This window comes from Solanum dulcamara, chromosome 7, assembly GCF_947179165.1.
Source record: "Solanum dulcamara chromosome 7, daSolDulc1.2, whole genome shotgun sequence".
Classification (NCBI taxonomy): domain Eukaryota; kingdom Viridiplantae; phylum Streptophyta; class Magnoliopsida; order Solanales; family Solanaceae; genus Solanum; species Solanum dulcamara.
The window spans coordinates 7,480,963-7,491,869 of NC_077243.1; the positions used below are offsets into that span (position 1 = coordinate 7,480,963).

A 10,907-nucleotide genomic window follows, 5' to 3' on the forward strand; every position below is an offset into this window, starting at 1 on the left:
TTTTGTAATTTTAATTTCAAAAATCAAATTCATATTGTATGACATTTTTGAAATACAAAAAAACAAATTGGAGTGATTCTGATGAGTGAAAGTTTGCCACGTGTGGTTGGAAAGAGGTGATTGGGCCCATGATTAGTGATGGAAGTGAGCCCAGCACTTGTTTATAGGTTCCAAAGAGCCGAAAGACACGGGACTAATTGGCGGCCCACCTCGATGCCCGAGCCCGATTAACGTAACGTCCCCTTCTAGTACAGGCCCCCTCCCTTACGTTTCATGTTTCCTACCTAGTACTCTACTTTAATTGCGCCTTACTTTCTATACTCACAAGTTACATGGATGTCATTAACTAATTTTAGTAAATATTTTTTTATTTTTAATCAGATATAGTCTTTGTTAGAAAATACTATATCTTTTACTATGAGATTTTTCAGTGTGAATCAGAGTACATCAGATGAAAAATCAAAAAAAATCACATCGACATATTCATTTTTATTTGTCCATTATTTCAAAATTAAATTTTTACTTATACTTATGATATACCTTCTACGTTTAGGGCTTTAGACCTTCCACTTAATGACCAGACCACTGATGTATTGTGTTGCATAATCATGCGTAAAAAAAATTGAGAGACTTGTAGTGTTAACGTGTTAGGAAAGGAAGAAGAGAAAATACTTTTTATTTCTCTTAAAAGATAAATATACAATGAAAAAAAACATGTTTCTTTATAAGGAAAAATTGACTTGATTCAATTATAATAGACATAATAAAATCATTGTATTGCTTACTCATATATGGTAAAATAAATATAATGTCAAGTGATTGAACAAGTAAAATAAAAGTAACAGAGTAATTCACAAGTAGTAATATTTATTTCAGAAAAACAATAAAACTGCGCATTCCGGGCCCCTTTTCCTAACTTACAAATTACAAGTAACGCTAGGTAGAAGAAAAAAAGAAATATTGAGGAGATGTTGCATCACGTGCCACCGCCCCCTCTTTATTCAGGAGTTTCACTACGCGGAGGCAACATGGACACCACCCCATTCACTTTAAATTTCATTCATTCATAATTCTTCTATATAAACTCTTTCTCTATTTACACAATCTTCACAAACGCTCCAATTTAATTATTCTACACAAAAATGGCAAAGGCTTCTGCTTCAACTCCTCTTTTGAAAGATGAACTTGACATAGTGATTCCCACTATCAGAAACCTTGATTTCTTGGAGATGTGGAGGCCTTTTTTCCAGCCTTACCATATTATCATTGTTCAAGATGGTGACCCTTCAAAGGTCATTAAGGTCCCTGAAGGCTTTGATTACGAGCTCTATAATCGTAACGATATAAACAAAATTTTGGGTCCTAAGGCTTCTTGCATCTCTTTCAAGGATTCTGCTTGCCGTTGCTTTGGTTATATGGTCTCTAAGAAGAAGTACATATACACCATTGACGACGATTGCTTTGTAAGATTACCCTTTCTTTTTAATTGTTTTAACTACATATATAATTTTCTTTTCTTTGGATTTGCTACTCCTGTTTTTTCGGCACTAAACTCGAGATCTGCTAACCTATTTAATTAAGAGATATTGATATTTATTACTATTCGCTTAATGTTAATACTGGATCTATTTTGAAGTCTTAATTATGTGTTTATCTAAGTGCATTATAGTAAATTGCCGATTCCTGGGTATCCGGATTTGAAAGTTATCTTGCTTACATTTAGGCTTGTTTTGGTTTGGCTCCCGAGATTAATTATTCCTGATTGTTACTCAATGTAGTACAAAAATAACACTACAATACTCTGGTAAATTTAATTTCGAAATTAGTTACTCTGGTAAGAAAATGATCTGTTGTAATTTTAATGGAAGAAAATGGCCTTACAAATATCTAATATGGCAGTGATCTCAATGTTTATGAGGTGTTTATGGATGTAATTCGCAATTGCAGGTAGCTAAAGATCCAACTGGCAAGGAAATTAATGCGCTTGAACAACATATTAAGAATTTGTTGTCCCCATCAAGTCCATTTTTCTTCAATACCTTGTATGATCCCTACAGAGAAGGCGCGGATTTTGTCCGTGGGTACCCATTCAGTCTCCGTGAAGGTGTACCAACTGCAATTTCACATGGTCTTTGGCTTAACATCCCTGATTATGATGCACCTACCCAGCTTGTCAAGCCTCTTGAAAGGAACACCAGGTAGCAACGTTGTCCTGCTATAGATAGTTATTATCTTATCTCCTTAATGCGGTCCCTAAAGTTGCGTTGTTGTCATTTTTAGGTATGTTGATGCTGTTATGACGATCCCAAAGGGTACCCTCTTCCCCATGTGTGGCATGAACTTGGCATTCGACCGTGAGTTGATTGGCCCTGCTATGTACTTTGGACTCATGGGCGATGGACAGCCTATTGGACGCTACGACGACATGTGGGCTGGCTGGTGTACCAAGGTATTATACTACTTAGAGGCAGATCCATGATTTAGTACTTCCTCCGTTTCAAAAAGAATGTCTTCCTTTCCTTTTTAATCTGTTTCAAAAAGAATGACTTCTTTCCTTGACATGTTTAAGGCTACAAGATTAAAGGATATTTTGGTACATTTGACATAACTTTAATTTAGGACAAGATGGATAAGTCTTTTTTGTTTTTTCAAAAGTCTGTGTCAAGTCAAACTAAGTCATTCTTTTTTAAACGGAGGGACTAATTTGTTTACACATACATTCTACGTTCTGTGCCTGCCTCTAATACCTCATTTTTGTCTGGTATGGTTTTGTATAGGTGATATGTGATCACTTAGGATTGGGAGTGAAGACAGGTCTTCCATACATTTGGCACAGCAAGGCCAGCAATCCATTTGTGAACCTCAAGAAAGAATATAAGGGTATTTACTGGCAAGAGGAGCTGATCCCATTCTTCCAATCTGTTGCCCTTCCAAAGGACTGCACCTCTGTCCAAAAATGTTACCTAGAACTCTCCAAACAAGTGAAAGCAAAGCTTGGCAAGGTGGATGATTACTTTAACAAGCTGGCTGATGCAATGATTACATGGATTGAAGCATGGGACGAGCTCAATCCATCGGCAGCTGCTTCCAAATTACCTAATGGTAGCTCAAAATAGACAAAACGATCATCATTTTCTTGGTTCTAGTTTTTTTTTTAACATTTTATTTTGCATTAAGGAGGTTGTTAAGTCTTGTTATGTCATGAGAGTTGAGGACAATATCTATGCGACATGCCATTTAATTAATCAAAACCATTACAACTTTTTTGACCTGCCCGCAGCCGGCTGTTATTGTATTTTAGAAGCATATTCCTTAACAAGTTGTCTTTACTTTTTTGTTCCCTCAAAATTTCCAAAATGTTTGGCATAGAACTAACTTTATGAGTGGACAAGTCAAAAGAGAAGACAGGTTGGCCTAAGAAAAATCATCACATTGGGACGCCTAATTAATTGCATAGGCAATCAAAATAGCAACATTGTTGAAACAGTAAAAGGATGTAGACGCTTTACTAAGAAATAGACTTGTAATAGTTGGTTATAATCAGGAAGATGCCTTTTTTTACCATCACCAACTGGATAGCAAAACCGGATGAAAAATAGGGATATTTTTAAGCTGATTAAAATATTGAGACTATAAAGAAGATTATGTTTTTTTACAAAATAAATGTTTGTTAATTCCATAAGATGAGAATTAACATTGACTCGTTTGTTAAATAAAAAAAGGGTAACGCCATTGCCGGGGATTGAACCCATACTTACCACTATACTACAACGACTTGGTTGTTAATTTTCCCCTATGTATTTATTAATGAAGCAATAGAGGTTAACAGCGTGACAAGCGGGAATACTTACATGAGATGGTTAACGGCATTTCGGCACAAAGAAGCTTTGCATCCTATATGGTTTTAATTTACATTCTCAAAGTATAGAATAATACCAAAACATATAAACATGGGAGGTTGTCAGCAGGTATGCATGCAGCGCCCCGACTGAAAGGATTATGGGGAAAAACCGAATATAAAGGAGGGCTGCAGCAGACTATCTGCCTGCAGTTCATCATTTGGAGATCAAACCATACAACAGTGACTTCAACTCAAAATATAGTGAATCAGATAGAAGAAATCGATTCTCTGATCCTTTAAAATATTGCTATCATACAATTAATGTTACCAGAACTTACTAGCTCAAAGCTGATCAGCAAAATTCACACCTTTTCCCTCAAGATGCTATAACCTTCCAGAACTTCATGCATTCTTTCTAATGACTAAAAGCGTTGTTCATGAAATACTTGAGCAACTATATATTCTATAACAAAGGAACGAAAAGGGTGGATATTCAGTACACAGATTAACTCAGGCTACCAAGTCATGATTATTTTTGTTAATTGTTCAAGAGAGAGGAAAAACATTATTATTGAATGAGACAGTACAATAAGGAGCAGTTGTCACTCAGTATAAAAATGAGAGGGCAAAAGAAACAAAAAAAAAAAAAAAAAAAGACCCGAACATCAAGATTCCAAACACTTGCTCCCTGATGCTCCCACCAAATGTAAACTGAGAAGGCTGTCTGCTTCTTGTCTGAGTTGCTGTACATTTCAGCTGTTAAGCGCCCACCAATTTTGACAATAATCCAGATATTCGCATCTGCAAACATCAAGTCTAATTTAGGGCAAGAAGGGCAACATAACAAGGCAAGATTACTTCATGCAATTTGATCATAAGCTGCATTGTTACAAAATCATACAGGCCTCCTGATTTTGCATAAAAGATAAGCATCTTTATGGAACATCCACTACTAAGATAGGATCAGACATTATTGGAAGTTGACAATAAGAAATTAACCTGACATCTTCAGGGTCCAGCTTCAGAAGGTAACATGGAGGAGCATATGTATTGGGAAATCCCAACAAATGTGAAAAATAAGTGTAGGTGAAAATCTAAGAATGTGATAGCCTGAGAAGAAAGTAATTTTTGATCCAGTTTACGAACACATATGCCGAAACAACAGCAAGGCTAATAATTATTGAAGCTAAAAGAAGAAAGGATCTTTCTGTAATCACCAAAATGAAACATGTGATAGAGTTAAGTAAAACACTGATAGTGATACAGCACATTTTTCTACCTGCTCAAGTGATTCTGAGACCGGGGGAAGCATTGCTGTCCTGCTTCACTTGCATGGAAAACCTTTGATGCTCCACACGCTGAAGCTGTGATGACAACAGGAGCAAATCAATAGTAGGTCCATCTTCACAAGAAAGTTGATTCTTGGGGTTCACCAAATCTGATCCTTGAATGATGCGATTGATACCACAAGTGTTGCTAGGAAATAATATCTGGTCCAGTCCACCTTCTGCAGAATTGACCCCAGATGAATTGAATGTATTGGACATCCTACCTGCTGAAGCCTGAGGACCAAGTCCCAGATCATTTTTAGATGCTTGAGTCACATTATAATTGTTGCTTGGTTGAATCAGGGGGCGAGAGGAGGAAAAAACAGTAGAATGATTTGACGAGCCCTGTGATTGAGATGACAGAAGAGAGAGAGCATTGCTGGAGTTTGATAACCCTGATAGCCCCTGAATGGTGGAAGATGTGTCCAAAGCATGCAAGACTTCAGATCCAGTCGAGGTGGTGTGGAACAGAGAAGGGGAAACAAAATCTGATCCTCGCATATCATGCAGAGATGAGTTACTACTCTCGTTAAATCTGCTTCTTGTTACAGCAGGTAGTCCATCATGGAGAGAAAAACACCCTTTCTTGGCATGATACGATGTGAAATGAGATTTTGGTTGTAACTGTCCATTTGTAAAGGGCGTGGCAAGTTGAGGACTATAATCAACACCATCTTCAACTTTTACATTCTTATACCAGTCATTCATCTCATATTTAGGCTGATGCAGAAAGCGGCTGCCAAGTATGTCTTGGCACGCAAATGAAGACGTTGCAAAAGAAGTTCCACGAAATCTGGTACCTGTCAAACCCTGGACTGTGTTATGATACCGTACAGATGAATTTTAATTTTTTAAAAATAAATTCACACAATAGGAAACCCCCGAAGCCTTGTAGTCCAGAATACACTTAATAGAACTTGAATTCAACATGCCAAACGAGAATAATATGAAAGGATTATAAACTTACGCTAGTAAAAAAAATTGAGCATACCTGTTTTTGATAAGTTAAAAAGTAAAGCATATCTTAATATGAAATTGGTTAAATATGCTCTAAAATTTAGCTCGTTAAAAGATTTGTGGTACCTAAATGTTGGCAATTCAATAACAATTCGTTCTTTCAGGCAACATGAAACAGGAGATTTATAAAGCCAATTCCAACTATTTGGAATTGAGGCATAGTTGATTGATTGAGAAGTATTATTCATAGTATGTGAATAAACATAAATTCTGAAGTTTATAACAATAATTCAAATGTATTCACTATTAAGAATTTTCAAATATTATTTGTTCAAAGAAAGTTTCTACAAATTGTTACATACACAAAAATGGCATTGTTTTTCTTAAAACAATTAATGCTACATACATTCATATAGAGTTTGACATTTGTCATTCTCAAAACCTTCTTAATACTATCTTCCACATAAAATTCATGATATATGGCAATAATGAGATGAAGCAAATTTATACTATTTGATGTACAATAACCACAACACCCTATTATTCCGATGAAGAGAAGAACCTATGATTAGCTTTTTGGGAAATTTCCAAAACTATGCATCAATCCCAAGCTTGTTGGAATCAAATATATGAATCCTCATTATTATAAATGCTCTAGTTAGGTCCATAATATTTCAATACTTCGTACTCAAGGATTACCTAACACCGGGAATTTCTAATAATCTCTAGTGGTTATCTCTCTTATGAAATAAGAATCTTCTAGTAAGCATTACTCTTCTAGTTGGTATCACCTAGAAGGTTCTTATGAAGAGAAGAACCTATGATTAGCTTTTTGGGAAATTTCCAAAACTATGCATCAATCCCAAGCTTGTTGGAATCAAATATATGAATCCTCATTATTATAAATGCTCTAGTTAGGTCCATAATATTTCAATACTTCGTACTCAAGGATTACCTAACACCGGGAATTTCTAATAATCTCTAGTGGTTATCTCTCTTATGAAATAAGAATCTTCTAGTAAGCATTATTCTTCTAGTTGGTATCACCTATACAGATTTTCAACATCCATTATTTTCTATCTTTTGCTAGATTTGCATGGATAAGTTCATAGGAAGATATTCTAAATCTTTTGAGTTAACTTCTTTTCATGTGATTTTAGTTCTACTTTTCCTCTTGTAACACCTTCAGTATCATGTTTTCATACCTAAAAAAAGTGCATCTGGAGGCCTACATAACACGTGGAAAAACCATCTCAAACAACAATCTCTAATTTTATTCTCTATATCGTGCTACTTGCACCTTCTAACATATGTGACTACACATCCATCTTAACATTCGCGTCTCTGGGACGTTGATTTTGTAGATAATTTTAGAGACTTGCATACACTCTCATACAGCATTGTTGGCCTTACCGTTGTTCTGTAAAACTTGCCTTTCACTTTGTTAAGTATCTTCCAATCACATAACACTTTAATCTTATGTGTGATATCGTCCTTCATCATTCTATTTTCATGAAACATTGATCCCAAATATCTAAATTGTCTACGTTTGTATAAGTTCACTACATCATGAAATCTAAATCAAATTTATTGAGAAAGAGGAGAGGGATGAAGAGTCCGCTGATGGGGACGCAGTGGATGAGCGAGACACGGATGATGAAGACGGAGAAGATGGAATTGCCCTATTTTATTATGGCTGAATTTTTATCTTAATTCCAGTGAATTATCCTGAAGATTTTAAGAAAAAATCCTATCGAAAGAACCTATCCTTACAGGAATTGATAGGTCAAGCAACAATAAGCACACCTCTTTAGATTTGATTTACTTGGAACACAAATATTCAATTTTTTGTTTGGAATAGTATTACTACAACAGGATATTTGCGTGCTTGGAAAATGCCTTTTCCCTGCATTAAAATAAGCAAGACAACAATCTATAAGGTTGCAGAATTTCAAGGACTAACTCATCTTGTGCAAACAAATCGAGATTCTTGACTTTTATAACCATCAAATCACAAGATTGGAACCCTCTAATTGAATAATTACAATAGTGGCTGGAAGACATCCTTTTAAAAGATGTTTCCCTCTTCTGTACTACAATTATGGAACATGATGGCATGAGGCTACCATCGACGAAAGTAGGACTAAGGGTAGATGGGGTCTTAAATTTGAGGAGGAATTTTAATTTTAAGCTCAGCTACAGAAGAAAAGTTGAGGGAACCGAGAGCTATCTTCAAAACCAAATACTTCGATTTGGAAAGTAGAAAAGGATGACTGTTTCTTTTAAGTCTTGTCAGAGTGTTCTATTTAGAACTAGCAGAAGGAATCATTGACCTTGAGAATTTAGTAAACACAAGGCACCACCAAAAGTGGTATGTTTCAGTTGAATTGCTTAGCACAAATTAAGTTTTACTGAAGAAAAACCACATGAATTGGGGATCTTTACTTGCAGTTGGTTATTAATGTGTGAAAACAGTGGGAGCCCCATGTTTCTGCATTGCTCTGTATCCTGACAGACTGGTGTATGTTTATCGGAGGATGAAAAAGCAGATGAAAGTTCTGCAGGTACTACTCCTATGTTAATAGTATGGAATGTGGGGAAGGGAATTTCAGATGAGAGTAGTGATACAAATCCTAGATGTCTATAGTCCTTGGCTTTGTGGTGTAACATGAAAAATGTAGATCATTTCGATACCTTGCTTTACATGATTGATTCCCTGCAATATAGATAGGAGATCTAGTCTTTCAATCATGGACAGATTTCAGCACCCTCTAGGTGCTGTTTTTGGCGATAAAATGTACTAATAGAACATGGATTACAGGAAATAGTCTAGAAAATTAGTTTTCATGCATCTTAGTGAGTTTCTTATTAGAGATTGAAACTATAATATGCAAAATTAAGAACTACTTTTATGAAGCAAATGACTGAATCAGCCTGAGCGCGTACCAGTATGGGGGGGCTTCCTTCGGCGCTCATTATGACCTGCAAGACGTTTCCTGCAGCTCCGTTTGCCATCATCAAACTCAGCCAGTAGATGGAACCTACAAGTAAAAGTAGCAAGACTGATTTACATGAACTGCAAAGAATAGAACATATTTTACTGCAACAAAACAAGAAAGATAACAGCTGGCTTTTATAAGACTTGCAAATAAAATTGATATGATCAATCAAATTACTCACTAAGGATGAAAGAGTATGCTCTAACATAGTTCATAAATTTGAGACACAAGTAAAATTAAAATGGATCTGAACAAATATTTTCGAGCTAATATTGATTGATTGCGCTTGCAATATGATTTTAGCTAATAGAAAATGTTTACAAATTGAGAATTATGCCTTTGGAGACACAATAGTACCTGCTACATTGCTGACAAAACCTCTGCTCGATGCCATTTACGATAACTTTAGCAGTCTTTGAGTGAACCTCACACACTTTATGCCTCTTATGATAGTCCTTACAGGAGCTGAGATCCTTTCCACAACCTTGAACTTGGCAAAATGGTTTGTGGGAGTTCACACCTCCTGCTCTCATTCTCTTAGCCGGAACAATTGACTCAGCAGAAGTGGAACTGGACAAACTCTTAGTAGATTTGTAAATACTTGCATTTACATGATGATCAGGAAATCTTCCAAGCTTCAAATCTATCAGTGATGAGTCTCTTGAAATTGAGTCCACAGCTGAGCTTGATAGTTTAGAACTAGATTTATCTTCCCCAGGAAATGAACCGAAAATACTAGCACCACCATGCTTAGTACTAGTAAAACCATCTCTCATTTGGTCACAGAAGATGGGTTTTCTCATCAGATTTGGAGAACCCAATTCATGAAATCCTTGATTATCAGTTGAACACATTCCATAGCTACTTGGGGTCTTCAATTCCCAACCCATAACTCCATTTTTCAGTCTCCCCATTCCATCTTCCTCTGATACAAAACCCTTCCCCCCTGAGAAATAGCTCCATGACTCCATTTCCCCTCTTGGCTTAAATTCTACAATTTCAAAGGCTGCTTTACTCTTCCTCCATAACACCAAGCAGATAATTTCTTCCCCAAAATAGTAAAGAAGTTCGTAAATCAGGAAAAAACCCAGTCAATGAAAAAAAAGGACAAGTGAGAAGAAGTCCAAAATAAGTGTTTGCAATCAAGAAGCACTCAAGAAGGAAGTAGACAAGTTAAATACTTGCCTCCTTAGTGGAAGCAAAGGTGGAGGTATTATCAAGAAAAAGTAGTACAGTTGGGTGAATGCAAAAAAGAAGTGGTCCAACTCAAATACTAAAAAAAATACAAAATGTAAAAAGCTGCCAAAATGACAGGAAAGAGAGGGAGGGGGTGGTTTAGGAAAGGAGAGAAAGTGAAGTGCAGGGATGTGGATTATTAAGTAGTAGTAGTACCACAAAGATTTATAAAAGTGTTGTGTTTTGTTAAAATAGAGAAATGGAGTTTATGATGAAGACACTACACATATGTATTCATTCACATGGGGGCAGTGCCACTAAATTTTGGGGTTACCATTAGCTCCATTGAATAGTTTATAGCTTCTCTCCCTCTTTTCTTCATTGTTACAGATAGAATGAGAGCCCCCACTTCCTCCTAACTTTCCTTTGCCACTAGCTAAATTGCTATCCACACATTTTTTTCTTCCTTTTACAGTACAGTATAAACAAAATATAACAATTATAGTCATTTGTCAAAACAACAACAACAACAAGCCCAGTATAATTCCATCATGTGGAATCTAGAGAAGATAGAGTCTACACAGACCTAATCCCACCTTGAAAGGT

At 36.0% G+C, this 10,907-nt stretch overlaps 2 protein-coding genes across 2 annotated transcripts; one reads left to right on the plus strand and one right to left on the minus strand.

The window, feature by feature from the left end:
* The first annotated feature begins 1,041 nt into the window (after nucleotides 1–1,041).
* On the plus strand, nucleotides 1,042–3,269 carry LOC129896141 (UDP-arabinopyranose mutase 3). The gene is made up of 4 exons (XM_055971974.1): nucleotides 1,042–1,463; nucleotides 1,948–2,198; nucleotides 2,281–2,449; nucleotides 2,778–3,269. Exons 1-4 carry the CDS (start codon nucleotides 1,143–1,145, stop codon nucleotides 3,114–3,116), a joined length of 1,080 nt encoding a protein of 359 aa, XP_055827949.1. The 5' UTR covers nucleotides 1,042–1,142; the 3' UTR covers nucleotides 3,117–3,269.
* A 1,018-nt stretch (nucleotides 3,270–4,287) lies between these two features.
* On the minus strand, nucleotides 4,288–10,698 carry LOC129895981 (squamosa promoter-binding-like protein 6). The gene is made up of 4 exons (XM_055971783.1): nucleotides 9,483–10,698; nucleotides 9,073–9,167; nucleotides 5,121–5,969; nucleotides 4,288–4,642 (listed from the first exon to the last, which is right to left on the minus strand). Exons 1-3 carry the CDS (start codon nucleotides 10,094–10,096, stop codon nucleotides 5,125–5,127), a joined length of 1,554 nt encoding a protein of 517 aa, XP_055827758.1. The 5' UTR covers nucleotides 10,097–10,698; the 3' UTR covers nucleotides 4,288–4,642; nucleotides 5,121–5,124.
* Between the last annotated feature and the right edge of the window lie 209 nt (nucleotides 10,699–10,907).

Bases quoted from the DNA above. Each gene is read 5' to 3' on its own strand.
- LOC129896141 (XM_055971974.1), top strand. From the start codon at position 1,143: ATGGCAAAGGCTTCTGCTTCAACTCCTCTTTTGAAAGATGAACTTGAC. The intron at 1,464-1,947 runs GTAAGATTACCC...TCGCAATTGCAG, and splicing joins CCATTGACGACGATTGCTTT to GTAGCTAAAGATCCAACTGG. The intron at 2,450-2,777 runs GTATTATACTAC...GGTTTTGTATAG, and splicing joins GGGCTGGCTGGTGTACCAAG to GTGATATGTGATCACTTAGG.
- LOC129895981 (XM_055971783.1), bottom strand. From the start codon at position 10,096: ATGGAGTCATGGAGCTATTTCTCAGGGGGGAAGGGTTTTGTATCAGAG. The intron at 9,168-9,482 runs GTACTATTGTGT...TTTTACTTGTAG, and splicing joins TTTTGTCAGCAATGTAGCAG to GTTCCATCTACTGGCTGAGT. The intron at 5,970-9,072 runs GTACGCGCTCAG...AGGGTTTGACAG, and splicing joins AAGGAAGCCCCCCCATACTG to GTACCAGATTTCGTGGAACT.